This window comes from Scyliorhinus canicula, chromosome 15 (genome assembly GCF_902713615.1).
Source record: "Scyliorhinus canicula chromosome 15, sScyCan1.1, whole genome shotgun sequence".
NCBI lineage: Eukaryota > Metazoa > Chordata > Chondrichthyes > Carcharhiniformes > Scyliorhinidae > Scyliorhinus > Scyliorhinus canicula.
Window position 1 is genome coordinate 41,432,217 of NC_052160.1, and position 27,195 is coordinate 41,459,411.

Below are 27,195 nucleotides of genomic sequence, written 5' to 3' on the forward strand. Positions count from 1 at the left end.
CTGTGTTGCACACCAGGTGTAACACAGGAAGCCCAGAAGGCCACCTGAGATCCTGAAATTTTAGCTTCGCCCAAATTTAGCAGCCAGACCAATGTGTGTTCAGATTAGGCGTGGGACTTCCCACTGCTATATTGGTGCTCTTTGTGCCTATTTTACATTTTTAAAAACAGGTAAATCTGTGCACATTACAGTCCCCTGAATAGTGGAACAGGTCTCGTATTTGCATCATCAATCACTTTTTGACAGTAAGGGTTGGGCAATAGATGCTAACCTTGCAAGAGCTTCCTTGCCTTAACCTGACAAACCTGTTGGCTACATTCTCATTTATTCGCTTTCTTGAACTGTAGTTTGGTCATCCCGCTATTAAAACATTTCTCGATTCTAGGGCGGCGCGGTGGCGCAGTGGTTAGCACTGCTGCCCCAGGGCACCGAGGACCCAGGTTCGGTCCCAGCCCCGGGTCACTGCCTCTGTGGAATTTGCACATTCTCCCCGTGTCTGCGTAGGTCTCACCCCCACAATCCAAAAAGATGTGCAGGGTAGGTGGATTGGCCACGCTAAATTGTCCCTTAATTGGAAAAAAATAATTGGGTACAAAAAAAATTTAAATCTCAATTCCTCTGGGACATAAAACGGTTCGTTTGTATAATATAGAAAAGGTGCTGAAAAGGGTCATTGACCAGGGGCTGTACCATGAGGTGTCACTTTGAGCAGCCAGAGCTGCCAATCTAATCCAGTCTCTCTCTCCAACAAGCCACGCACAGAGGCTCTGCTATCCCAGTTTCCAGAGGTCGCTTAATTATTCTGCAGCTGTGTCTCACGCCCGAAACAGGTATGTATTTAACGCGCGAATTATCTTCAGTCAGAAAATAGCGTAAACTAATAATACTGAAGTGAACTTTCTCAATTAGTACAGATAAATGAGACAATCTAAACAAAATCTCACTGGGGTGTTGGTGAAACTTTAAAACGATTAGTTAACCACTCTGTTGCACTGAAACTTTTTTTTCCCCCCTCGAACTTTTAAAACTGGGCTTGAATGGGATTGTTTGATATGAGAAAGGGCGTTTTCTGGTAAATTTGTTCCAATATGACTCCAGGAGCTGGTGCTTGGAGTTTCGTTGTTTTATTCTTTTAATTAGCGGCGCTGAAAAAGTTTAGAGAAAAAACACTTCAAATTGTTTAAACAGTGGGAAGGAGGAATAAATCCAAATCCTCTGGGATGTTGAAATTAATGAATATTTACTTCATGATTGACGGTTCCGCTAGCAGGTCCAACCCTGATCACTTCGAAAGAAGCAAACGCGCGAGAGGTTTTTATTTAGTCGAATGTTTTGCGAAAGGAGCGCAGCGTTTTTAACCCAGCTATTGGCTGGAACTCATTTCACAAACACCAACTGAGTGAGCAGGGTGAGGGAGGTGGAGGGATGGGGAAGGGAAGGGACACGAGGAAGAGGGGTTGGAATAGTGGTAGGGGCGGGAAAGGGGAGAAGAGTGACTGGAGGGAAGGAGGTAGGAGAGGGAAGGAGCGAAATGGGTTGGGAGGGTGGAGGATGGAGGAGGGAAGAAGAATGGGGGATGGGAAGAGGTAGTGGACAGACAGGGACGGGATGCAGTGGGGGGGGGGGGGGGGGGTGGGTGGAAAGAAAGTGGGGTGGGTGGAAAGGGAGGGGGAGAAGAAAGGGGAGGGACACTTGGGATGGGGAGGGAGCAGGGGGGGGGCATGATGAGGGGTGTGGTGAGATGGGAGAGGATGGGGAGAAGAGAGCATGCTGAAGGGCCGGTGGTCATGGTGAGGTGAGGTGGGATGGGGAAGTGGAGAGGTTGGATGAGGAGGGGAAAAGAAAGGGGCTGGGGGAGGATCTGTGTGGCATTTTGAGGGAATGGCGTGTGGGAGGGGAGGTGATGGGCCAGGTGGGGAGGGTGAAGGGTGGGGGTACGGGCTGGGTGGCAAAGTGGCAAGGGGGACAAGTGAGGAGAGGAAGGGGAGGGATGACTATCACTTTACTGTGAAATCTTCTGTGCCAGGAGCCCACTGCAGAGATACCATGGAATCAGGAACAAAGCGACTGAAGGAGAAGATCAAAGAGAAGCTGCCAGTGACTGGACCACAGGCAACGAGTGCCTGCGAGTTGGTGAAATGGTACTGCTACCACACCAACACCCATGGCTGCCGCAGAATTGTGGTATCGAGAGGCCGGCTACGCCGGGCTGCCTGGTAATCCTGACATTCAGCACGGTGGGCATCATCTTCTGGCAGTGCGCTCTCCTCATCATTTTCCTACTACACTGCCTCGGTCACCATCACTGTCCAATTTCAGGAAATCACCTTTCCTGCCGTCACCATCTGCAACATAAACCCGTACAGGTCAGTGTCTGCGTCTCTTGAACTGTAGTCCCTCAATTCCCAACCCTCAGTCTCTCACTAACCCTACGCTCCCTGTGAAGCCCACGGTATGTCCAAAAGAATGAACTATAGCACTTTTCACAACCTCAGGACATAGAGACACTGAATTAGCTCCGAAGTGTAATCGCGTGTTGCAATGTGGGAAAATGCAGCAGACAATTTGCAGTCAACAAGCTCCCAAAAACAATGAGGTAACAATCAGCGAATGTGCATCAGTGATGTTGATTGCGAGATGAATACTGACCACGATATTGGGAGAACTCCACTGTTCTTCTCCAAAGTAGTGCCTTGGGATTTTTTACATCCCACTTAGATAGCAAAAGGGGGCCTTGGTTTAATATATTTTTTAATATGCTCTGCCTGGGGAGATAATGAGTGAGATATCAATCTATAGAACAAACTCCTTCGGGCGACGATGGGAATGGTTCGTGATGTTACATTCAAATGCAAATTAAATAAATATCTTGAGAAAACAATATTATGGAATACACTACATGAATAATTTTAAACCTGAAATGTGGAGAGTGCAGCTTTGGAGTAAAATGTGTTTTTGGACCTATGGATTTCACCAGTGTGGTTTTCCTTGCCCCTATCTGGGTTTGTTGAGGACTAATTGATCGAGGTTAATTGTTATAATTAGTCAATAACTCCATATTTGTTGCATCATGTGGACCAAGGTGGTAGAAAGTGAACATTATGGACTTTGGATTTTAAGGTGCAACAATTTCTATTTAGCCCAGGTTTATTCATATCTGTTCACAGATACAATGCAACAAGACACCTCTTTGAGAAACTAGACCGGAGACTCTGATTGCCATCAAGGAGCTGTACTGCTTCACAGATAGTCCCAATAACAGCCAGGTGAAAACTCTGCACAAGATCGCCACAAACAGCCAAAATGACATATTGTTCCAGAACATTCCGCTGCTGATTGAGCTGGTGGACCACAAGTATATCATTGTGACTGACCTCATCACCAAGAAACAGCATGAGATCAATGGGACAATGAAAACCAAGTTGTTTGAGAGCATCAATACACAGTCCCAAGCCAAAACAGTCGGCTTCAAGCTGGTAAGTTGCACCTCCAGCTTAAAATCAAGCTCATTGGGGCTCCACTAGAGTGCAAGGTAGAGGGGGAGGACACAAAGATGTATGAGATGTCAGAGAGTAAACTCTGGATAAGCTGTGTCCCAACTTGATGCCCTTGTTTCTGCGATTGATCAGTGAAGACATCCTGGGTGTTGAGCAGCCAAAGGATTAAATCAAGGGTCCAGGCTCTGAGCACAGTGAGTGGGCTCGCACTGACCGCAGTGAGTGGGCTGGCACTGACCGCAGTGAGTGGGCTGGCACTGACCACAGTGAGTGGGCTGGCACTGACCGCAGTGAGTGGGCTGGCACTGACCGCAGTGAGTGGGCTGGCACTGACCGCAGTGAGTGGGCTGGCACTGACCGCAGTGAGTGGGCTGGCACTGACCGCAGTGAGTGAGCTGGCATGACCGCAGTGAGTGAGCTGGCACTGATCGCAGTGAGTGGCTGGCACTGACCGCAGTGAGTGGGCTGGCACTGACCGCAGTGAGTGGGCTGGCACTGACCTCAGTGAGTGGGCTGGCACTGACCTCAGTGAGTGGGCTGGCACTGACCGCAGTGAGTGGGCTGGCACTGACCACAGTGAGTGGCTGGCACTGACCGCAGTGAGTGGCTGGCACTGACCTCAGTGAGTGGGCTGGCACTGACCGCAGTGAGTGGCTGGCACTGACCGCAGTGAGTGGGCTGGCACTGACCGCAGTGAGTGGGCTGGCACTGACCGCAGTGAGTGGGCTGGCACTGACCGCAGTGAGTGGGCTGGCTCTGAGCACAGTGAGTGGGCTGGCACTGACCGCAGTGAGTGGGCTGGCACTGACCGCAGTGAGTGGGCTGGCACTGACCGCAGTGAGTGGCTGGCACTGACCACAATGAGTGGGCTGGCACTGACCGCAGTGAGTGCTGGCACTGACCGCAGTGAGTGGCTGGCACTGACCGCAGTGAGTGGGCTGGCACTGACCGCAGTGAGTGGGCTGGCACTGACCGCAGTGAGTGGGCTGGCACTGACCGCAGTGAGTGGGCTGGCACTGACCGCAGTGAGTGGGCTGGCACTGACCGCAGTGAGTGGGCTGGCACTGACCGCAGTGAGTGGGCTGGCACTGACCGCAGTGAGTGGGCTGGCACTGACCGCAGTGAGTGGGCAGTGAGTGGCTGGCACTGACCGCAGTGAGTGAGCTGGCACTGACCGCAGTGAGTGGGCTGGCACTGACCGCAGTGAGTGGGCTGGCACTGACCACAGTGAGTGGGCAGTGAGTGGGCTGGCACTGACCGCAGTGAGTGGGCTGGCACTGACCGCAGTGAGTGGGCTGGCACTGACCGCAGTGAGTGAGCTGGCACTGACCGCAGTGAGTGGGCTGGCACTGACCGCAGTGAGTGGGCAGTGAGTGGGCTGGCACTGACCGCAGTGAGTGAGCTGGCACTGACCGCAGTGAGTGGGCTGGCTGACCGCAGTGAGTGGGCTGGCACTGACCACAGTGAGTGGCTGGCACTGACCGCAGTGAGTGGCTGGCTCTGACCGCAGTGAGTGGCTGGCACTGACCACAGTGAGTGGCTGGCACTGACCGCAGTGAGTGAGCTGGCACTGACCGCAGTGAGTGGGCTGGCACTGACCGCAGTGAGTGGGCTGGCACTGACCGCAGTGAGTGGGCAGTGAGTGGGCTGGCACTGACCGCAGTGAGTGAGCTGGCACTGACCGCAGTGAGTGGGCTGGCACTGACCGCAGTGAGTGGGCTGGCACTGACCACAGTGAGTGGGCTGGCACTGACCGCAGTGAGTGGGCTGGCACTGACCGCAGTGAGTGGGCTGGCACTGACCAGTGAGTGGGCTGGCACTGACCGCAGTGAGTGAGCTGGCACTGACCGCAGTGAGTGAGCTGGCACTGACCAGTGAGTGAGCTGGCACTGACCGCAGTGAGTGGGCTGGCACTGACCGCAGTGAGTGGGCAGTGAGTGGGCTGGCACTGACCGCAGTGAGTGGGCTGGCACTGACCGCAGTGAGTGGGCTGGCACTGACCTCAGTGAGTGGGCACTGACCGCAGTGAGTGGGCTGGCACTGACCGCAGTGAGTGGGCTGGCACTGACCGCAGTGAGTGGGCTGGCACTGACCGCAGTGAGTGAGCTGGCACTGACCGCAGTGAGTGGGCTGGCACTGACCGCAGTGAGTGGGCTGGCACTGACCGCAGTGAGTGGGCTGGCACTGACCGCAGAGTGGGCTGGCACTGACCTCAGTGAGTGGGCTGGCACTGACCACAGTGAGTGGGCTGGCACTGACCTCAGTGAGTGGGCAGTGAGTGGGCTGGCACTGACCGCAGTGAGTGGGCTGGCACTGACCGCAGTGAGTGGGGTGGCACTGACCACAGTGAGTGGGCTGGCACTGACCGCAGTGAGTGGGCAGTGAGTGGGCTGGCACTGACCGCAGTGAGTGGGCTGGCACTGACCGCAGTGAGTGGGCTGGCACTGACCGCAGTGAGTGGGCTGGCACTGACCGCAGTGAGTGGGCTGGCACTGACCGCAGTGAGTGGGCTGGCACTGACCGCAGTGAGTGGGCTGGCACTGACCGCAGTGAGTGGGCAGTGAGTGGGCTGGCACTGACCGCAGTGAGTGGGCTGGCACTGACCACAGTGAGTGGGCTGGCACTGACCGCAGTGAGTGGGCTGGCACTGACCGCAGTGAGTGGGCTGGCACTGACCGCAGTGAGTGGGCAGTGAGTGGGCTGGCACTGACCGCAGTGAGTGGGCTGGCACTGACCGCAGTGAGTGGGCAGTGAGTGGGCTGGCACTGACCGCAGTGAGTGGGCTGGCACTGACCGCAGTGAGTGGGCTGGCACTGACTGCAGTGAGTGGGCGAGCACTGATCACAGGGACTGGTACTGACCGGAGCAGAGAGACTGGGACTGACCAGAGCAAGAGACTGGGACTGACCAGAGCAGAGACTGGGACTGACCAGAGCAGAGACTGGGACTGACCAGAGCAGAGAGACTGGTTCTGACCGGAGCAGGGGGTCTGATACTGACCGGAGCAGGAGGTCTGGTACTGACCAGAGCAGAGAGACTGGAACAGACCGGAGCAGGGAGACTGGGACTGACCGGAGCAGAGAGACTGGTACTGACGAGAAGGGGGTCTGGTTCTGACCGGAGCAGGGAGACTGGTACTGACCGAGCAGAGAGACTGGTACTGACCGGAGCAGGGGGTCTGGGACTGACCGGAGCAGGGGGTCTGGTTCTGACCGGAGCAGGGGGTCTGGTTCTGACCTGAGCCGGAGGACTGGGACTGACCGGAGCAGAGACTGGGACTGACCGGAGCAGGAGGACTGGTACTGACCGGAGCAGAGAGACTGATTCTGACCAGCGTAGGGGGTCTGGTACTGACCGGAGCAGAGAGACTGATTCTGACCAGCGTAGGGGGTCTGGTTCTGACCGGCGTAGGGGGTCTGGTTCTGACCGGGGCAGAGGACTGGTACTGACCGGAGCAGGGGGTCTGGTACTGACTGGAGCAGGGGGTCTGGTACTGACCGGAGCAGGGGGACTGGTACTGACCTGAGCAGAAGACTGATACTGACCGGAGCAGGGGGTCTGGTACTGACCAGAGCAGGGGGTCTGGTACTGACCGGAGCAGGGGGTCTGGTGCTGACCGGAGCAGAGAGACTGATACTGACCGGAGCAGAGAGACTGGGACTGACCGGAGCAGGGGCTGATACTGACCGGAGCAGAGGGACTGGGACTGACCGGAGCAGAGAGACTGGGACTGACCGGAGCAGAGAGACTGGGACTGACCGGAGCAGAGAGACTGGGACTGACCGGCGTAGGGGTCTGGTTCTGACCGGCGTAGGGGGTCTGGTTCTGACCGGAGCAGGAGGACTGGTACTGACCGGAGCAGGGGTCTGGTACTGACCGGAGCAGGGGGTCTGGTACTGACCGGAGCAGGGGTCTGGTACTGACCGGAGCAGGGTCTGGTACTGACCGGTGCAGGGGACTGGTACTGACCTGAGCAGAGAGACTGATTCTGACCGGAGCATGGGGACTGGTACTGACCGGAGCAGAGAGACTGATACTGACCGGAGCAGGGGGTCTGGTACTGACCGGAGCAGGGGGTCTGGTACTGACCGGAGCAGAGAGACTGATACTGACCGGAGCAGAGAGACTGGGACTGACGGAGCAGAGAGACTGGGACTGACGGAGCAGAGAGACTGGGACTGACCGGCAGCAGAGAGGACTGGGACTGATCGGCGTAGGGGTCTGGTTTCTGACCGCGTAGGGGGTCTGGTTTCTGACGGAGCAGAAGGGACTGGTACTGACCAGAGCAGGGAGTTGGTACTGACCGGAGCAGGGGGACTGGTACTGACCGGAGCAGAGAGACTGATTCTGACCGGAGCAGGGACTGGTAATGACCTGAGCAGAGAGACTGATACTGACCAGAGCAGGGTGTCTGGTACTGACCGGGCAGAGAGACTGGTACTGACCGGAGCAGGGGGGGGGTCTCGGTACTGACCGGAGCAGGGGGGGTCTGGTACTGACCGGAGCAGGGGGTCTGGTACTGACCGGACGAGAGACTGGTACTGACCGGAGCAGGGGTCTGGTACTGACCGGAGCAGAGAGACTGGTACTGACCGGAGCTGGGGTCTGGTACTGACCGGAGATGGGGACTGGTACTGACCGGAGCAGGGGGACTGGTACTGACCGGAGCAGGGGTCTGGTACTGACCGGAGCAGGGGGTCTGGTACTGACCGGAGCAGGGGACTGGTACTGACCGGGCAGGGGGTCATGTACTGACCGGAGCAGGGGGTCTGGTAGTGACCGGCGTAGGGGGTCTGGTACTGACCGGAGCAGGGGTCTGGTACTGACCGGAGCAGGGGGACTGGTACTGACCGGAGCAGGGGGTCATGTACTGACCGGAGCAGGGGGTCATGTACTGACCAGAGCAGGGGTCTGGTACTGACCGGAGCAGAGGTCTGGTACTGACCGGAGCAGGGGGACTGGTACTGACCAGAGCAGGAGTCTGGTACTGACCGGAGCAGGGGGACTGGTACTGACCAGAGCAGGGGGTCTGTGTACTGACCGGAGCAGTACCAGAGCTGGATTAGCATAGTGGCTAAACATCTGGCTTGTAAAGCAGAACAAGGCCAGCAGCGCAGGTTCAATTCCCGTACCGGCCTCCCCGAACAGGCGCCGGAATGTGGCGACTAGGGGCTTTTCACAGTAACTTTATTTGAAGCCTACTTGTGACAATAAGTGATTTTCATTTTAATTTTCATTCATTTCAGAGAGACTGGTACTGATTGGAGTAAGTGGACTATTCTGGACTGGAGCTCGAGGATGGACTTTTATTGCTGCTGTGCTTTTTTATAATGAGTTTTCTCTTGTTGCCCTCTTTATGAAAACAGTGCGAAGAAAATGATGACGGAAATGCTGCCTGCACCATCTACACATTCAATTCAGGAATAACCGCTATCGAGGAATGGTATCGGCTGCACTACCTCAATATCATGGCACAGGTGCCCCAGAAAGCCAAAGTTCAGATGAGTTACTCTGCTGATGACCTCATATTAAGCTGTGTGGTTTGATGGACTCCATGTGATTCAAGGTTCTTTCATTGAGATTTATACAAATACATCTCATTAACATTCAACTGAATAGAGAAGTACAGCACTGAGGGAGGCTGCACTGTCAGAGGGTCAGTACTGAGGGAGGCCTGCACTGTCAGAGGGTCAGTACTGGAGGGAGTGCTGCACTGTCAGAGGGTCAGTACTGAGGGAGTGCTGAACTGTCAGAGTGGCAGTACTGAGGGAATGCTGCACTGTCAGAGGGTCAGGACTGAGGGAGCACTGCATTGTCGGATTGTCAGTACTGAGGGAGTGGTGCACTGTCAGAGGGTCAGGACTGTGGGAGTACTGCACTGTCAGTGCCAGTACTAAGAGAGTGCGGAACTGTCGGATTGTCAGTACTGAGGGAGTGCTGCACTGTCAGAGGGTCAGTACTGAGGGAGTGCTGCACTGTCAGAGGGTCAGTACTGAGGTAGTATGCATTGTCAGAGGGATATACTGAGGAGTGCTGCACTGTCAGAGGGTCAGTATGAGCGAGTACTGCATTGTCAGAGGGATAGTACTGAGGGAGTGCTGCACTGTCAGAGGGTCAGTACTGAGGGAGTGCTGCACTGTCAGAGGGTCAGTACTGAGGGAGTACTGCATTGTCAGAGGGATAGTACTGATGGGACATGCTGCACTGTCAGAGGGTCAGTACTGAGGGAGTGCTGCACTGTCAGAGGACAACACTGAGGGAGTGCTGCACTGTCAGAGGGTCAGTACTGAGGGCAGTGCTGCACTGTCAGAGGGTCAGTACTGAGGGAGTGACTGCACTGTCAGAGGGTCAGTACTGAGGGAGTGCTGCACTGTCAGAGGGTTCAGTACTGAGGGAGGTCTGCCATTGGTCAGAGGGTCAGTACTGAGGAGTGCTGCATGTCAGAGGGGTCAGTACTGAGGGAGTGTGCATTGTCAGAGGGTCAGTACTGAGGGAGTGCTGCATTGTCAGAGGGTCAGTACTGAGGAGTGCTGCATTGTCAGAGGGACAGTACTGAGGGAGTGCGGGCACTGTGAGATGGTCAGTACTGAGGGAGTGCTGCACTGTCAGAGGGTCAGTACTGAGGGAGTGCTGCATTGTCAGAGGCGTATCTACTGGAGGGTAGCTGCCTGCACTGTCAGAGGGTGAGTACTGAGGGAGTGCGGCAACTTGTCAGAGGGTGGAGTACTGAGGGAGTGCGGCACTGTCAGAGGGTCAGTACTGAGGGAGTGCTGCACTGTCAGGGTCAGTACTGAGGGAATGCTGCACTGTCAGAGGGACTACTGAGGGAGTGCTGCGCTGTCAGAGGGTCAGCACTGAGGGAGTGCCGCACTGTTAGAGGGTCAGTACTGAGGGAGTGCTGAATTGTCAGAGGGTCAGTACTGAGGGAGTGCTGAATTGTCAGATGGGTCCAGTACTGAGGGAGTGGTGGCACTGTCAGAGGGTCAGTACTGAGGGAGTGCCGCCACTGTTAGAGGGTCAGTACTGAGGGAGTGCCGCACTGTTAGAGGGTCAGTACTGAGGGAGTGCTGAATTGTCAGAGGGTCAGTTACTGAGGGAGTGCTGCACTGTCAGAGGGTCAGTACTGAGGGAGTGCCGCACTGTTAGAGGGTCCAGTACTGAGGGAGTGCTGCACTGTCAGGAGGGTCAGTACTGGAGGGAGTGCTTGCACTGTCAGGAGGGTCAGTACTGAGGGAGTGCTGCACTGTCAGGAGGGTCATTACTGAGGGAGAGCTTGCACTGTCAGAGGGTCAGTACTGAGGGAGTACTGCACTGTCAAGGGGTCAGTACTGAGTGAGTGCTGCACTGTCAGAGGGTCAGTACTGAGGGAGTGCTGAATTGTCAGAGGGACAGTACTGAGGGAGAGCGGCACTGTCAGAGGGTCAGTTAATTGAGGGAGTGCTGCCACTGTCAGAGGGTCAGTACTGAGTGAAGTGCTGCATTGTTCAGAGGGTCAGTACTGAGGAAGTGCTGCATTGTCAGAGGGACAGTACTGAGGGAGTGCTGAATTGTCAGAGGGACAGTACTGAGGGAGAGCGGCACTGTCAGAGGGACTACTTGAGGGAGTGCTGCACTGTCAGAGGGTCAGTACTGAGGGAGTGCTGCACTGTCAGAGGGTCAGTACTGGGGGAGTGCCGCACTGTCAGAAGGTCAGTACTGAGGGATGCTGCCCTGTCAGAGGGACAGTACTGAGGGAGTGCTGCACTGTCAGAGGGTCAGTACTGAGGGAGTGCTGCATTGTCAGAGGGTCAGTACTGAGGGAGTGCTGCATTGTCAGAGGGTCAGTACTGAGGGAGTGCTGCATTGTCAGAGGGACAGTACTGAGGGAGTGCGGCACTGTGAGATGGTCAGTACTGAGGGAGTGCTGCACTGTCAGAGGGTCAGTACTGAGAGAGTGCTGCACTGTTAGAGGGTCAGTACTGAGGGAGTGCTGCACTGTTAGAGGGTCAGTACAGAGGGAGAGCTGCATTGTCAGAGGGACAGTACTGAGGGAGTACTGCATTGTCAGAGGGACAGTACTGAGGGAGTACTGCATTGTCAGAGGGACAGTGCTGAGGGAGTGCTACATTGACAGAGGGACAGTGCTGAGGGAGTGCTACATTATCAGAGGGATAGTACTGAGGGAGTGCTGCACTGTCAGAGGGTCAGTACTCGAGGGAGTGCTGCACTGTCAGAGGGTCAGTACTGAGGGAGTGCTGCACTGTCAGAGGGTCAGTACTGCGGGAGTGCTGCACTGTCAGAGGGTCAGTACTGAGGGAGTGCTGCACTGTCAGAGGGTCAGTACTGAGGGAGTGCTGCATTGTCAGAGGGACAATAGTGAATAACTGCGCACTGTCAGAGGGACAGTACTGAGGGAGCACTGTGCTGTCAGAGGGACAGTACTGAGGGAGTACTGTGCTATCAGAGGTGCAATACTGAGGGAGTACTGTGCCTGCCAGAGGGTCAGCACTGAGGGAGAACCACACAGTCAGGAGGAGCAGTCGTGAGGGGCGTACTGCACTGTCTGAGGGATGTTAGTGAGGAAGAACCACACTATCAGAGTGACAATACTTGCTGTATAAGTGGCAACATTTGTCCATTGTTTCCAATGACTGACCAGCCCTTGCTGATTTGCTTTTCCTGTCGAGTTACTTAGGTTTGTTGTCTCTCTCCCTATTGCAGGAACTTCAGTTAATGCACCACCCCCCCTCCATGGAAACTGCTTCACCTTCAATGGTGGTGAGAACGACATCATCCTCAAGACCATCACGGCGGTCCGAAAATGGTAAAAACCCACTGGGCGAAAGTACTTGTCTCCGACAGAAAGACGCTGGGCTGGCGGGCACATGTCGCAGTAGTGGTTAGCATTGGGACTGCAGCGCTGTGGACCCAGGTTCGAATCTCGGCCCTCTGGTCACTGTCCATGTGGAGTTTGCACATTCTTCCCATGTCTGGTTGAGTTTCACCCCCACATCCAAAGATGTGCAGGTTAGGTAGATTGGTCATGCTAAATTGCCCCTTAATTAGGACAAAAAATAATGGGTACTCTAGATTTAAAAAAGAATAAAGAAAGACGTTGGGCTGATTCTCCGCTTTGCGACGCCGGAAATGTGAATTGCGAACGGGCGGAGAATCGGTGCGCCCGGCACAAATCATAGTTTGAACCCCATTCGGGTGCCCTCACCCGGACCCTCCCCAGATGCGAGAAATGGGATTTGTGCCCCACTACGGTGTGGGCATGCACACTGGCATTTACCTGCAGTAAATCATGATTAGCGGCTTGGACAGAAACATGCTTTGCCCTTTCGTGATGCTCCACCACTCTCAGGTGGGTGTCTCGCAGGCGCAAATTACTACAAGTATTTGCCTGGGCCGGGTGGCAGTAGCGGGGCGCAACTTGGTGCAAGTCTGTGGACCTCAGGGTGTCTCCCGCTCGGGATTGGGATGACCTGGCTCAGTCTGCCATTGCTGCAGTCTTTTCAAATACAACGCTTGGTGCTACTTACCGACTCATGGCTGCTCACACTGCTGAGGGTGCCTGTGTCGTTTGAATGTTCAGAAGGCCCTCTGGTCATCTGGTGGCCCACCCAGGCTGCCCACTCTGGACATACCCTGCATACATAACAATGCCAAGCTCAATCAGGAGCCCACCAGGTTACTGCTACCTCACGGCGCCAGGGCCCAGGTTCGATCCCGGCCCCGGGTCACTGTGTGAAGTTTGCACATTCTCTCCATGTCCCACCTCTCACAAACCCAAAAATGTGCAGGTTAGGTGGACTGCCATGCTCAATTGCCCCCTTAATTGGGAAAAAAAAGAATTGGGTACTCTAAATTTATATGATGAAAAGGAGCCCACCAGGTGTTGGGACCCCTCAGAAGCACCTGCTCCACTGCAAAGGTAGCAGGGGATCAACGGAGCTCGCCCCAACCAGAGGACACCGCACCATGGTCTTGGAGACCTCCCTGGTTTCATGCCCCTCTCAGGGCAGAGGCCCTTACCAGTGACCCCGCCACCCCTCGGGACTCAACAACTGTATCCTCATGGTGAGGTTGGCGGCACTTGACTGCCTTTTGTCACCAATTCCCAGGCTCGGTTCAGGGGGGTGGGCTTGGGCCTGTGGCCCACCCAGGGGAAGAAGGTGTCCCTCCACACCACACACACATGGAGCTGTGGGTCCACCTCGGCACTGCGACCCTCAGGGGGGTACATCTTCTGTGAGACATAAGACCATAAGACCATAAGACATAGGAGTGGAAGTCAGGCCATTCGGACCATCGAGTCCACTCCACCATTCAATCATGGTGATCTGCGAGGCTGCAGTGTGGTAAATGGAGTGCTTAAAACAGCTCCAGCTGCCAGGCCTCTTTAGGGTTAGAATGCCTACTGGGCCAGAATTGTTCAGAATTCACTGCCAGCAGAGTGCTGCCCTATTTGATTGACCTGACTCTCTTACCGATTAGTGTCCCCAACGGGAACGGGAACCGCACCCGACGCCGGTGCCGGCATCAACACATAGGGCATGATCAACCGGCTGTGTTACGCTCTCGCTTGAGACGCGGTGAGGCCGATGCTGGATGCTGGGAGAAGCCTCCTGCGGATTTCCCAGCAGCCTTCACGCCTCACAGGCTTTACCCAAGTCCATCAGAATCATGGCCAAGGGGCGTGACCAAATGGCACTTGCGAAGGTCAACGAGCTTACCCGGGATCTGGGGGGGGGGGGGGGGTTGGGTTATGTGGGGGGGGGTTGGGGTTGTGGGGGGTGGGTTGGGGTTGTGGGGGGGGTTGGGGTTGGGGGGGTGGGGGGGGGTGGTGGGGGGGGGGGTTGGGGGTGGGGGTGGGGGGGGTTGGGGGTGGTGGGGGTGGGTGGGGGGGGGTTTGGGGGGAGTCTCTAGGCTAGCGGGACGATCCCATGGTGGTCAGGGTCAATGCAGGGTGTCTCGCTGGCTCCCCCCAGAAAGTAGACACCTTGGCAGTGCCTGGGTGGCACTGCCAAGCTGACACGAGCACTGCTAGGGTGGCACTGCCAAGGTCCAGGGGCTGAGGACGACCATGCCCATGAAAGGAGGGTGAAGGGGGGGGTTTGAAGAATGGGCAGGGGTGCATGGCAGGTAAGAAGGGGACTGTTGGAGGTTGTGGGGTTGACGGATGGGGGTCCTGCAAGGGGGGGCCTGGAAGGAGGCGTGGGGAGGCCTGAAGAAGAGGGACCCCCAGGGACCCTATAGCAGGGTGTGCTCACTTGGTGGAGCGTGGGGCAGTGCCTATGTGCGTGGGGACGACATTGCCCATGGGTAGGGTGTGTGGGGGACCCACAAGTTCGCTGAGAGATTGGGATACCCCTTTCAAAATGCGGCGTGATCTCTGAGTTCAGCTTCTCAGCGCTAATGAAAATTCTAAGTGTGGGCTAAACCGGTGAGAAACTCCCCAGGGTCCAAGAAAGTGACAGAGTGTCTTTGAATAGCTGTGGGAAACTCGCTGACAGAGCCAGCGGGAAACTTCCTGAAAAACACGTCACAAATGAACTTAGAAAGTTTTCCATTGAATTCCGCCCATGGTTGCCCAAATGGATAATCCTGTCTGTCGTCAAAAGTTCAAGAGAAAATGGAACTGGAAATGATTTTGTCCAACATCTTACTCTGTTTATGCAGTCTATCGTATGGCCCTGGGTGCAGCCTACCTTTACTTAGATCCAGGATGTGGCCGACCCTTTACTCTGGCCCTAGCTGGTACAGTCTACTATCAGCTAACAGCACAGGACAAGGCTCAACTCTGGATTCTTTGCGGCTTGTAAAGCTCAGTTACTGACTGGATTAAGTCAACAAGCCATTGGAAAACCATTTAAAATCTCTATTATAGTTATTACAACCTTATTTCTCTTTCCTCCAGCAGTTGCAATTCCCCTCCTAGGTTTTGCTATAATTACCACAAAGTAAATGACCTTCATGATAGACCACTTCTTGCACATAAGGTCTGACCGATATCCATCATAAACTCTGACTGATAGCCATCTCAAGGTTTTACTCACTCTGAACCAATGTCCTCTAAGCCACCGTTTTCAACACTGTCAGATACATGCGTGAGTGAACGCAGGAACTATTAAAATTACTCACATGAACAACACAGGAGCTGGCCGTTCAGTCCATTGTACCTGTGACGATGGCTCTTCGAAAGAGGATTATTTTCCCCAGATCCTGTGAAATGTTTCTTTTTCAAGTATTTATCCACTTTTCTTTTAAAAGTTGTGATAAATTCTGCTTCCTCCACCATTTCAGTTGGACATTCCATATCCTAGCAACCCTCTGCGGAAGAAAATTTCTTCAAATTCTCCCTTTGCTCTTAAAAGTATTTTTATCCCCCAATTACCAACTGCTTTCAGGAAAGATTGGGAGAAGAACAAAGAGGCGGTGAGGGAACAATGCGATAAAACTTACATCACACTGGAGTATTAATGGTCAAAGGCCATGTCAGTCATGGCTCATTATATATCTTTCGCCTCCGAGTCAGGAGGTCATGAGTTCAAACTCCACCCCCTCCAGGGATTTAAGCACATCATGCAGACTGACATTCTAATCTAGGGCAGTACTGAGGGAGTGCTGCACTGTCAGAGGGTCACTACTGAGGGAGTGCTGCTCTGTTGGAGTTACTGGACTGGATTCTCCATTGTCGGGATGCTCCATTTCGCTCGAGGTGCACTCATGCCCGTGGATTTCCCGACAGCGCGCGGGTGCCCACAATGGGAGACTCCATTGGCCAGCTGGCGGGATGAAGGATCCCGGTGCCGACGGGACTGCGCCGCACCAGAAAACGGTGCGGCGGGACGGAGAATCCCACCCCTTTCAGATGAGACAATAAACCAAGCCTCAATCAGCCCCCTCGGGGTGGATATACAAAATCCCATTATACTAATTGAAGAGGAACAGTAGAGTTTTTAGTGCTGTCCTGGACAATATCCCTCAACCAACATCATTGAAGCAGATTATAGGGCGGCACGGTGACACAGTGGTTAGCACTGCTGCCTCACGGTGCCAAGGACCCGGGTTCGATCCCGGGTCAGTGTCCGTGTGCAGTTTGCACTTTCGCCCCGTGACTGCGGAGGTCTCATACCCCAACCCAAAGAATATGCAGGGTAGGTGAAATTTTTAATTAAATCAGATTATCTGGCCATTTTCCCATTGCTGTTTGTGACGGCTTGCTGTACGTCAATTAGTTTTTTTTAAATTTAGGATACCCAATTCTTTTTTCCAATTAAGGGGCAATTTAGCATGGCCAATCCACCTGCCCTGCACATCTTTGGGTTGTGGAAGTGACATGGGGAGAATTTGCAAACTCCACACGGACAGTGACCTGGGGCCGGGATCGAACCTGGATCCTCAGCGCCGTAGGCAGCAGTGCTAAACACTGCTCCATCGTGCTGCCCACAGTACACAAATTAGTTACTGTGTTTCCTAGATCACAACAGTAACTACAGTTTATTGACCGTAAAGCATTTTGGGATATACGGAATTCATGAAAGGCACTACATAAGCACAAGTCTTTATTTATTTTCTCTCTCACAGGCCTGAAGGTAACTCTGCACCTGGATGAGAATGAGTATAATCCATATCTGTTCACCTCAATGGGAGCGAAAATTGTCATTCACGATCAGAATGAACAGCCATTTGTTGAAGACATGGGGATTGAGATACAGACAGCAACTGAGACAGCCATAGGCCTTGATAAGGTAAACCACCCAAAAGGGACCTTGTTCATTGGGGTTGGGGGAGAACTAAACATCATGCATGAGCCAATAATCTCAGGTCAACAGATGCCATAGCAAACCTTACGGTGTTCTACAAACTTGGTTTGGAATTAACTTCAAATGTCAGGACTGTTTCTGTTTGACTTTTGAGGTCACCTAACCAAAAGATTCTTAATGGAACAGACAGAACTGTTGGTGATGTGATTTTCAAATGCTGTTCATTGGGAATAGGAATAAGAATGAGGCAGGGCGGATATGTTCTGATAAAGTTTATTTTTTAGACTGCTTTTTTCCCCTTTTTAGGGAGGCAGTGGTGTAGTGGTATTGTCACTGTACTAGTAATCTAGAGACCCAGGGTAATGATCTGGGGACCAGGTTCGAATCCCACCACCGAAGATGATGGAATTTGCTTTCAATTAAAAAAACAGGGATTAAAAGACTATGAAACCATTGGCAATAGTTGTAAAGAGCCATCTCGTTCATTAATGTCCTTGAAAAGAAGGAAATCTGCTGTCCTTACCTACATGTGACTCCAGATCCACAACTATTTGGTTGACTCTTAACTGTGCTCTGAAATGGCCTAGCAAGCCACTCAGTTCTACCGCTACAAAGTTAATAAAAAGGAATTAAACTGGATGGACTACCCAAAATTGACCGAGGCACCGGGATCGACAATGGCAAACTCAGCCCTATCGACCCAGCAAAGTCCTCCTAACTAACATCAGGGGCTTTGTGCCAAAAATGGGAGAGCTGTCTGACAAACTAGCCAAGCAACAGCCTGACGTAGCCATACTCATGGAATCATACTTTACAAATAACATCCCAGATACCACTATCAGCATCCTGGAGCACACCTGCTCCACCAGCAGGACGAACCCAGCAGAGTTGGCAACACATTGGTATACAATTGAGAAGGAGTTGCCCAGGGAGTCCTCAACATTGGCTCTGAACTAGGGCAGCATGGTGAAGCAGTGGTTAGCACTGCTGCCTACGGCGCTGAGGATCCGGGTTCGATCCCGGCCCCGGGTCACTGTCTGTGTGGAGTTTGCACATTCTCCCCATGTCTGCGTGGGTTTCACCCCCACATCCCAAAGGTGGGCAGGGTAGGTGGATTGACCACGCTAAATTGCCCCTTAATTGGAAAAAATTAATTGGGTACTCTAAATTTATTTTAAAAACATTGACTCTGGACCTCATGAAGTCTCATAGAATTTACAGTGCAGAAGGAGGCCATTCAGCCCATCGAGTCTGCACCGGCTCTTGGAAAGAGCACCCTACCCAAGGTCAACAACTCCACCCTATCCCCATAACCCAGTAACCCCACCCAACACTAAGGGCAATTTATCATGGCCAATCCACCTAACCTGCACATCTTTGGACTGTGGGAGGAAACCGGAGCACCCGGAGGAAACCCACGCACACACGGGGAGGATGTGTACTCCGCACAGACAGTGACCCAAGCCGGAATCGAACCTGGGACCCTGGAGCTGTGAAGCGATTGTGTTATCCACAATGCTACCGTGGCATCAGGTCAACATGGACAAAGAAACCTCTTGCTAATTACCATGTACCACTAGTCTCGCACCTCAAAACTGGGTATCCCTGAACTCTGGTCATCATCAGCAGCAGACATGTACTCAGTTGTATTCAATCTGTAACTCATAGTTTATCCTATCTCCCACTCTACCATTACAACTAAGCCAGGGGATCAACCCTGGTTCAATGAAGAGTGCAGGACGGCCTGCCAGGAACAACACTATGCATAATTTAAAATTAGGGAGAAGATGTAATCAATAGTGCTATGAAGCAGCTCTGACAAAGCAATAATCTGCATACTGACACTCTGTATGGGTTCTGTCAGGGCCACATGGCCCCTGGAGTTATTACAGTCTTGGTCTAAACATGGACAAAAGAGCTGAACTCCAGAGATGAGTTGAGAGTGTCTGCCCTTGACATCAAGGCAGCATTTGACCCAGTGTGACATCAATTAGCCCTAGCAAATCTGGAGTCAATGGTAATAGTGATAGAAACTCACTACTGGTTTGAGTCATACTTAGCACAAAGGAAGGTAATTGAGGGCCAGAACATCATTGAAGGGGTTTATCAGGGTCCTACGCCTTACCATCTTCAGCTGCTTCATCAATGACCTTCCTTCCCTCATAAGGTCATAAGTGGGCGTGTTCGCTGATGATCGCACAATGTTCAGCACCATTCATGACTCCTCGGATACTGAAGCAGTCCAGGTCCAAAAACATTAAGACCAGGTCAAGATCCAGGCTTGGACTGACAAGTAGCAAACAATATTTGTGTCATACAAGTGCCCGGCAATGACCATCACCAACAAAAATGACATTCAATGGCATTACAGTCACTGAATCCCCCACCATCTACATCCTGGGGGGTTACCATTGACCAGAAACTGAACAGGACAAGCCATGTAAGTACTGTGGCTACAAGAGCAGGTCAGAGGCTAGAAATTCTGCAGCGAGTAACTCCCCTCCTGACTCCCTAATGTCCATCACCTACAAGGCACAAGTCAGGAGTGTAATGGAATACTCTCCCCTTGCCTGGATGAACGCAGCTCCAACAACACTCAAGAAGCTCAACACCACCCAGGACAAAGCAGCCTGCTTGATTGGCACCCCTTCCACAAACATTCACTCCCTTCACCACTGACACACAGTAACAGCAGTGTGAACCGGGCCCCAACAACAACGCCCACACCTGTCCTCCACCTCAGAGAGGAATCCATTCATCCTCACCTTAGTCAGGTGAGCCCTGTGCACCGCCTTGAATTGGATGAGACTAAGCCGCGCACATGAGAACGTGGAGTTGACCCTGTGAAGGGCCTCGCTCCATACTTATCATCCAGAATGGGATTCAACTCACCCTCTAATTTCACCTTTATCTCATTCAACAAAGCGGACTCCGCTGATAGGGTATCACCTTATATGCACAAAATAATCCGTCCCACCAGACCCAGCCAAAGTCAAAGTCTTCTTCAATAGGGAGGAGGGGGAGAATGTATAAACTCCACATGCACAGTGACTCGGGGCCGGGATCAAACCCGGGTCCTCGGTGCCATGAGTCAGCAGTGCTAACCATTACACCACCGTGCCACCCCATATGTTGATTTATTATAATGATCTACACTTGAACGTTGGGAAATGCGCCCGTCAATGACGGAGGGAAGGGACAATCGAGTCACACATTTACATCATCGGAAAACGTTACTTTGCTGTTCTGCCATGTTTTCCAATCCCATCGTCGACCTGACGGGAGCAGGAGCGGAAAATCCCAGCCATAGGTTACAAAAGAAAGAAAGTTATGGTGATGCTTTATAAAACACTGTTTTGGCCTCAGCTGGAGTATTGTGTCCAATTCTAGGCACCACACTTCAGGATGGATGCAAAGTCATTAAACAGGGTGACAGTGATGAAGGACATTAGTTACAAGGATCAATTGCAAAAGATGAGGCTTTTCTCCTTCGAGCAGAGAAGGTTGAGAGGAGACTCCACAGAAGTATTCAAAATCATGAGGTGTCTGGATAGAGGAGACAGGGAGAAACTGTTCCCATTGGTGGTAAGGTCAAGAACCAGAGGAAAAAGGAATCAATAGTGACATGAGGAAAGGCTTTTTCACGTATGACTGCTTAGTTTCTACTGGAGACTGGCGGAAGCAGATTCAATTGTATTTTTTCAAAGATTCTTGGGTAAGCATCTGAAAGAAAACACTTGGCAGGGCCACTGGAAACGTCAGAGGAGTGGAACTAGCTGTCTCTGACAGACAGTCAGCATGGACACGATGGGCTGAATGGCCACCTTCTCTGCTGTACCCGTTCTACAATAGATTATAATAGATTAATTCAGCCTGTGTACAAAGGCGTGCTGCACTGTACTAAATTCTCTCTTATGCGTTAACACCTGCAAAGTAGCACACATGATTCTATGAACATATTAAGTGTGTGTACCCCCCAATCTTGACCGATAGTTTTGTTAGCTGCAATTTGCCTTTTCCTGAAGACTCTCAGAACTCCCTTGCTGTTGTTTCAGACAGTATTGAAGAGGCTGAGCAGCCCATATAGTGACTGTACTATGGATGGATTTGATGTGCCTATGACAAATCTCTATAACAAGACCTACTCATTGCAGGTAAGGATTCAACTTACGTACAGCTGACAAAACAAACCTAAGGGTTGAGGATAGAGGCCGGAGTCTAACCTGGCTGATTTTCTATTTGCCCTATAGATGTGTCTGCACTCGTGCTTTCAAATGGAAATGGTCCGTAGCTGTGGCTGTGCTCACTACGCAAAGCCATTGCCACCAGAAGCAGAATACTGCGACTACACAAAGTACCCAGGGTGGAGTGAGTTCACACTTTCTCTCTGCCGATACCTCCAGTTGCGTAGAATTCTACATCCAAAGATCATAATATAACAAATAAATTTGAAGCAATTTGACCTGTTATGTGGTTCGGTAGAGGGGACACTTTATGCACAGCAAGATCCCAAAAAGTGCTTCAATTTTAATTTCCAGTTAGTCTCCAAGTTTAGACAGTGATGGTTAGTGAAGGAGTGTTGAGCAGGATGCTGGTAGAATGTAAGGAAAATATCTGATCGAGATGCTTAAAATGATTAAATGATTTAATAGGCGAAGCTACTTCCAGTGGTGGGTGCAGGTGGGGGGGGGGGGGGGGGGGGGGGGGGGTGCAGAGTCCAGAACAAGGAGTACTAACCTTAAACTTAGAACTAGGTCATTCAGAAGATCTGAAACAATATGGATTTGATTCTGTGTAAATATCATTTGAGATTATTGTGTTACCTGTGATTGTTTAAGAAACTGCTTTCTTTCCCCACAGTTTCCTGCTATTACAGACTGCGCAACCAGTTTATTCAGGAGCAGTTGGTTTGCCAGAAAACTTGTCGACCTGCCTGTCAGTAAGTTCCCCAGGCCCAAAACCTGACCATCCTTCCCCAACTCTGAGACATGTCTGGAGAGAGCACCAAAGATGCAGAGTTGCAATTATTCCCCATGACATTTACAACCTCCGCAGGACTCATTACAGAGAAAAGTATCTGCTTCCTTGTCTTTAGATTATCAGGCCACCTGAACAGATGTAAAGAACGTTCTCTGTACAATCGTAGTCCAATTCACTGATGTAAAGGCCAGTTTCTGGTTCAATGCTGGTCCTGTAGAGTCAGTGCCCTATTTCAACTTTCTCTCTCACTTTATCTCAGTGACTCAGCTTGCTAATAATGCTTTGTGTGATCTTTCCCACAGTTCCAAGGAATGGACAATGACCATTAGTGATGCTGAGTGGCCTTCATCACCATCTGAGGTGAGCAGTAACGGGGAGATATACCCCACCTCTAGCAACTGGATTATTTATTCATAGTCAGTCTGTGTCAAATGAGAAATCTTTCAAAAGGAAACATCGTTGGGGAGTCAAGTATTGTTTACAGGTGGCCACATGCACACTTTCTACTCAAACACAACAAACAAGTTAATTATCCTCCAATGCACTCGCACACTCTCTCACACCCCTGCTCACTCCGTCACAAACCCAGTCACATCTATGGACACTCACAAGTAAATACACATTCACACTAACTCACACGCCCACTCATTCCCACTTAGTCAGACACACATGCAAACTGACCACTGAGATACAAACAAACTCATGGACACAAACACTCACACACCCATACAGACTGAAAAGATAGATAGATCTGCATAAACATAGTGCCTTTCCTCACCTCGTAACATCCCAAAGCACTTTACAGCCAACAAAGTATGTGATGGCCAGGATTCTCCGTTGCGAGTCCGCCCCACTACCGTTGCAAGCGAGGATGGAGAATTTGGCGCACAGCTAAATCCTCCATTCACCACAGCAGGACGGGAGAATCCCGCTGCCGTGAACAGCTGGAGAATCCCGCTGGCGTGAACGGACGGAGAATCCCGCCCAATGTAATATAGGAAGCTTGGCAGCTAATTTGCTCACAGCAATTTCCCACAAATCCACTGATTAATGAGTGGATTATCTGTTTCTTGTGATGTGGGTTGACCAAGACTCCAGGGATATGTTCCTGCCCTTCTTCAAAGTAGCATCTATTTATATTCATGTTTTAAATTTATTCTTTCAATGATGTGGGCATCTCTGACAAAGCCAACATTTGTAATCCATTGCTAAGGGCGATACGGTAGCACAGTGATTAGCACTGTTGCTTCACAGAACCAGGGTCACAGATTTGATTCCCGGCTTGGGTCACTGTCGGTACAGAGTCTGCACGTTCTCCCCATGTCTGCGTGGGTTTCCTCCGGGTGCTCCGGTTTCTTCCCACAAGTCCCGAAAGACGTGCTGTCAGGTGAATTGGACATTCTGAATTCTCCCTCTGTGTACCCGAACAGGTGCTGGAGTGTGGCGACGAGGGGATTTTCATAGTAAATTCATGCAGTGTTAATGTAAGCCTACTTGTGACAATAATAAATATTATATTATTATTATTATTTTTCTTGAAATAAATTTAGAGTACCCAATTGCCTTTTCCAATTAAGGGGCAATTTAGCGTGGCCAATCCACCTATCCTGCACATTTTTGGGTTGTGGGGGTGAAACCCACGCAGACACGGAGAGAATGTGCAAACTCCACACGGACAGTGACCCAGGGCCGGGATTCGAACCCGGGTCCTCAGCGCCGTAGGCAGCAATGCTAACCACTGTACCACCGTGCTGCCCACATATATTATTATTAATTGCCATTGAACTAAAGCAGCTTGCTCGACCATTTGAGGGAGCAATTAAGAGTCAACCCTATCTCTATGGATGTGGAGTCACAGGTAGGCCAGACCAGGTAAGGACAGAAGATTTCCTTCCATAAAGGACAGTAGTGAAGGCTATGGGTTTTTATGACAATCAATGATAGTTTCATCATCACCATTACTGAGACCAACTTTCAATTCCAGATTTGCTTAATTGAGAATAAATTTTACCCACTGTTGTGTCCCCAGAGACTCTGGATAACTGGTCTAGTGAGATTACCACTACACCACCACCTCCTAACAATCAGATAGGCCTCAGTTTAATATCTCACCGTAACAGTGTAGCACACACTCAGTACTGCCCTGGGAAATCAGTCCTGATTTTGGTGCTCTTGTCTCTGAAGTGAGATTTGGACCCACCACATTCTGACTTGGATGATAATAATAATAATCGCTTATTGTCACAAGTAAGCTTCAATGAAGTTACTGTGAAAAGCCCCTAGCCATATTCCGGCGCCTGTTCGGGGAGGCCAGTACAGGAAGGTGAGAATACTAGGAACTAAACCACAGCTAACACACTCTGTACCGGTGAGCTTGTTTACCTTCTCCATGGTAGGTGGAACAGAGAATGTTCAGGGTTTCTAAAGGAGTTGTGTTGATGGAGTGTTAGAATATGTTAAACGTGGTGAAAGGGAGGAGAGAGAACCAGATTGACATGTGAATAAACTACTCCCATTCTGACCCTTGGTGGAATGTGATGAAATTATCTCACTTCATTGTCCTTCCTGCAATAGGAATGGATTCTTCGTCTTCTGAGCTGGGAAAAAGGGCTCCGTGGAAACAGAACATTGAGAAAGTAAGCTCTGATTTGTTAACTTGCCTTAATTTCTTGAGGGTGCTGGCTCACGCAGTACGGGATGGCTATCACTCAGCTGGAGTCGCCTAGTGACATTCCTTATGTGCGATTCTGGACAGTAAGTGGCACTGAGCAGTTATCAAACGGGCACATAATACTGTACCTGGCAGGATCTTTGTTAACCAAGTGATTGGGGTGTGCAAACACAACTTACCAACACATGCATTAGAAAAAACATTAAAATAAAAGCAAAATTCTGTGGATGCTAGAAATCCTAACTAAAAACAGGGAATTCTGGAAAACTCAGGTCTGGCGGCATCTGTGGAGATAAACACAAAGTCAACGTTTTGAGTCAGACCAGCTCAGAAGAACAGTCATACATAGAAACATAGCAGATAGGAGCAGGAGGAGGCCATTCGGCCCTTCAAGCCTGGTCCACCATTCATTATGATCATCACTGATCATCCAACTCAATAACCTGATCATGCTTTCCCCTCGTATCTTTTGATCCCCAAGTGCTATATCTAACTTTCTTGAAAACAAACAATGTTTTGGCCTCAATTACTTTCTGTGGTAATGAATACCACAGGCTTACAACTCCCTGGGAGAAGAAATTTCTTCTCGCCTCAGTCCTAAACGGTTTACCCCTTATCCTCAAACTGTTACCCCTGGTTTTGGACACCCCCGCCATCGGGAACATCCTTCTTGCTTCTACTCCTGTTAGAATCTATGAGATTCCCCCCTCATTCTTCTAAACTCCAGCGAATATAATCCTAACCGACTCAATCTTTCCTCGTACTTCAGTACCGCCATCCCAGGAATCAGTCTCGTAAACCTTCTCTGCACTCTCTAGGGCAAGAATATCTTTCCTCACATAAGGGGACCAAAACTGTACCCAATATTCCATGTGTGGCCTCACCAAGGCCCTGCTCCTGCACTCGAATCCTCTCGTTATGATGGCCAACATGTCTTCTTTACTGTCTGCTGTACCTTCATACTTACCTTCAGTGACTGGTGTACCAGGGCACCCAGGTACTGTTGCACATTCCCCTCTCTTAATTTACGGCCATTCAGATAATAGTGGATAACCTCACATTCTGAATTCTCTCTCTGTTTACCCGAACAGGCGCCGAAATGTGGCGACAAGGGCTTTTTCACAGTAACTTCATTGCAGTGTTAATGTCAGCCTACTTGTGACAATAAAGATTATTATTATTATTTATTCAAATTATACTGCAACTGCCATTCATTTGCCCCCCCCACTCAACTTGTCCAAATCACACTGAAAGATTTCTGCATCCTCCTCACAGCTCACCCTCCCACCCAGCTTTGTGTCCTCTGCAAATCTGGAGCTATGATCTCTGCAATACCCCACTAGTCAATGCCTGCCATTTGTTTCCTATCTGCCAACCAGTTTTCTGTCCATCTCAACACACTACCCCTAATCCCATGCGTTTTAATTTTACATGCTAATCTCTTATGTGGGACTTTAACGAAAGCTTCCTGAAGGTCCAAATAAATCACATCTACTGGCTCCCCCTCATCAACACTACTAGTTACATCCTCAAAGAATTCCAGTAGATTTGTCGAGCATGATTTCCCCTTCATAAATCCATGCTGACTCTGTCCGATCCTACCACTGTTTTCTAAGTGCTCTGCAATAAAATCTTTGATAATGGATTCTATAATTTTTCCCACTGCCACATCAGGCTGACTGGTCTATAATTCCCTGTTCCTCTATCTCCCTTTTTAAATAGTGGGGTTAGCTACCCTCCAATCTGTAGAAACTGTTCCAGATTCTATAGAATCTTGGAAGATTACCACCAATGTACCCACTATTTCTCAGGCCACTTCTTTAATTATTCTGGGATGTAGATTATCAGGCCCTGAGGATTTATCGGTCTTCAATCCCATCAATTTCCCATCACCATTTCTTTACTAATACTGATCTCCTTCAGTTCCTCCCTCACACTAAACCCTGTGTTCCCCAACATTTGTGTCCTCCTTTGTGAGGACAGACCCAAAGTATGTAGTTGCTCAGCCATTTCTTTGTTCCCCATTATAAATTCCCCTGTTTCTGACTGTAAGGGATCTAAATTTGTCTTCACCAATCTTTTTCTCTTCACCTACCTACAGATACTTTTACAAACAGTTGTTATGTTCCCAACAAGCTTACTCTCGTACTCTATTTTCCCCTTCTTAATCAATCCCTTTGCTGAATTCTAAACTGCGCCCAAGTCTCAGGTTTGTTGCTTTTCTTGGCCAATTAGTATGCTTCTTCTTTGGATCTAATACTATCTCTAATTTTCCTTGTAAGCCATGGTTTGGCCA

At 51.0% G+C, this 27,195-nt stretch overlaps 1 protein-coding gene across 1 annotated transcript in view; it reads left to right on the top strand.

Annotated features, from left to right (window-relative positions):
- The first annotated feature begins 752 nt into the window (after positions 1-752).
- LOC119978966 (amiloride-sensitive sodium channel subunit gamma-like) overlaps positions 753-27,195 on the top strand; it is a 33,580-nt gene continuing 7,137 nt past the window's right edge. The window contains 13 exon segments of the mRNA XM_038820916.1: positions 753-830; positions 2,027-2,215; positions 2,218-2,276; positions 2,278-2,366; positions 3,168-3,202; positions 3,205-3,476; positions 8,864-9,032; positions 17,070-17,233; positions 21,304-21,402; positions 21,499-21,616; positions 22,109-22,187; positions 22,531-22,588; positions 24,803-24,864. Coding sequence (XP_038676844.1) covers positions 2,047-2,215; positions 2,218-2,276; positions 2,278-2,366; positions 3,168-3,202; positions 3,205-3,476; positions 8,864-9,032; positions 17,070-17,233; positions 21,304-21,402; positions 21,499-21,616; positions 22,109-22,187; positions 22,531-22,588; positions 24,803-24,864 — 1,373 coding nt within the window. The 5' untranslated portion in view covers positions 753-830; positions 2,027-2,046.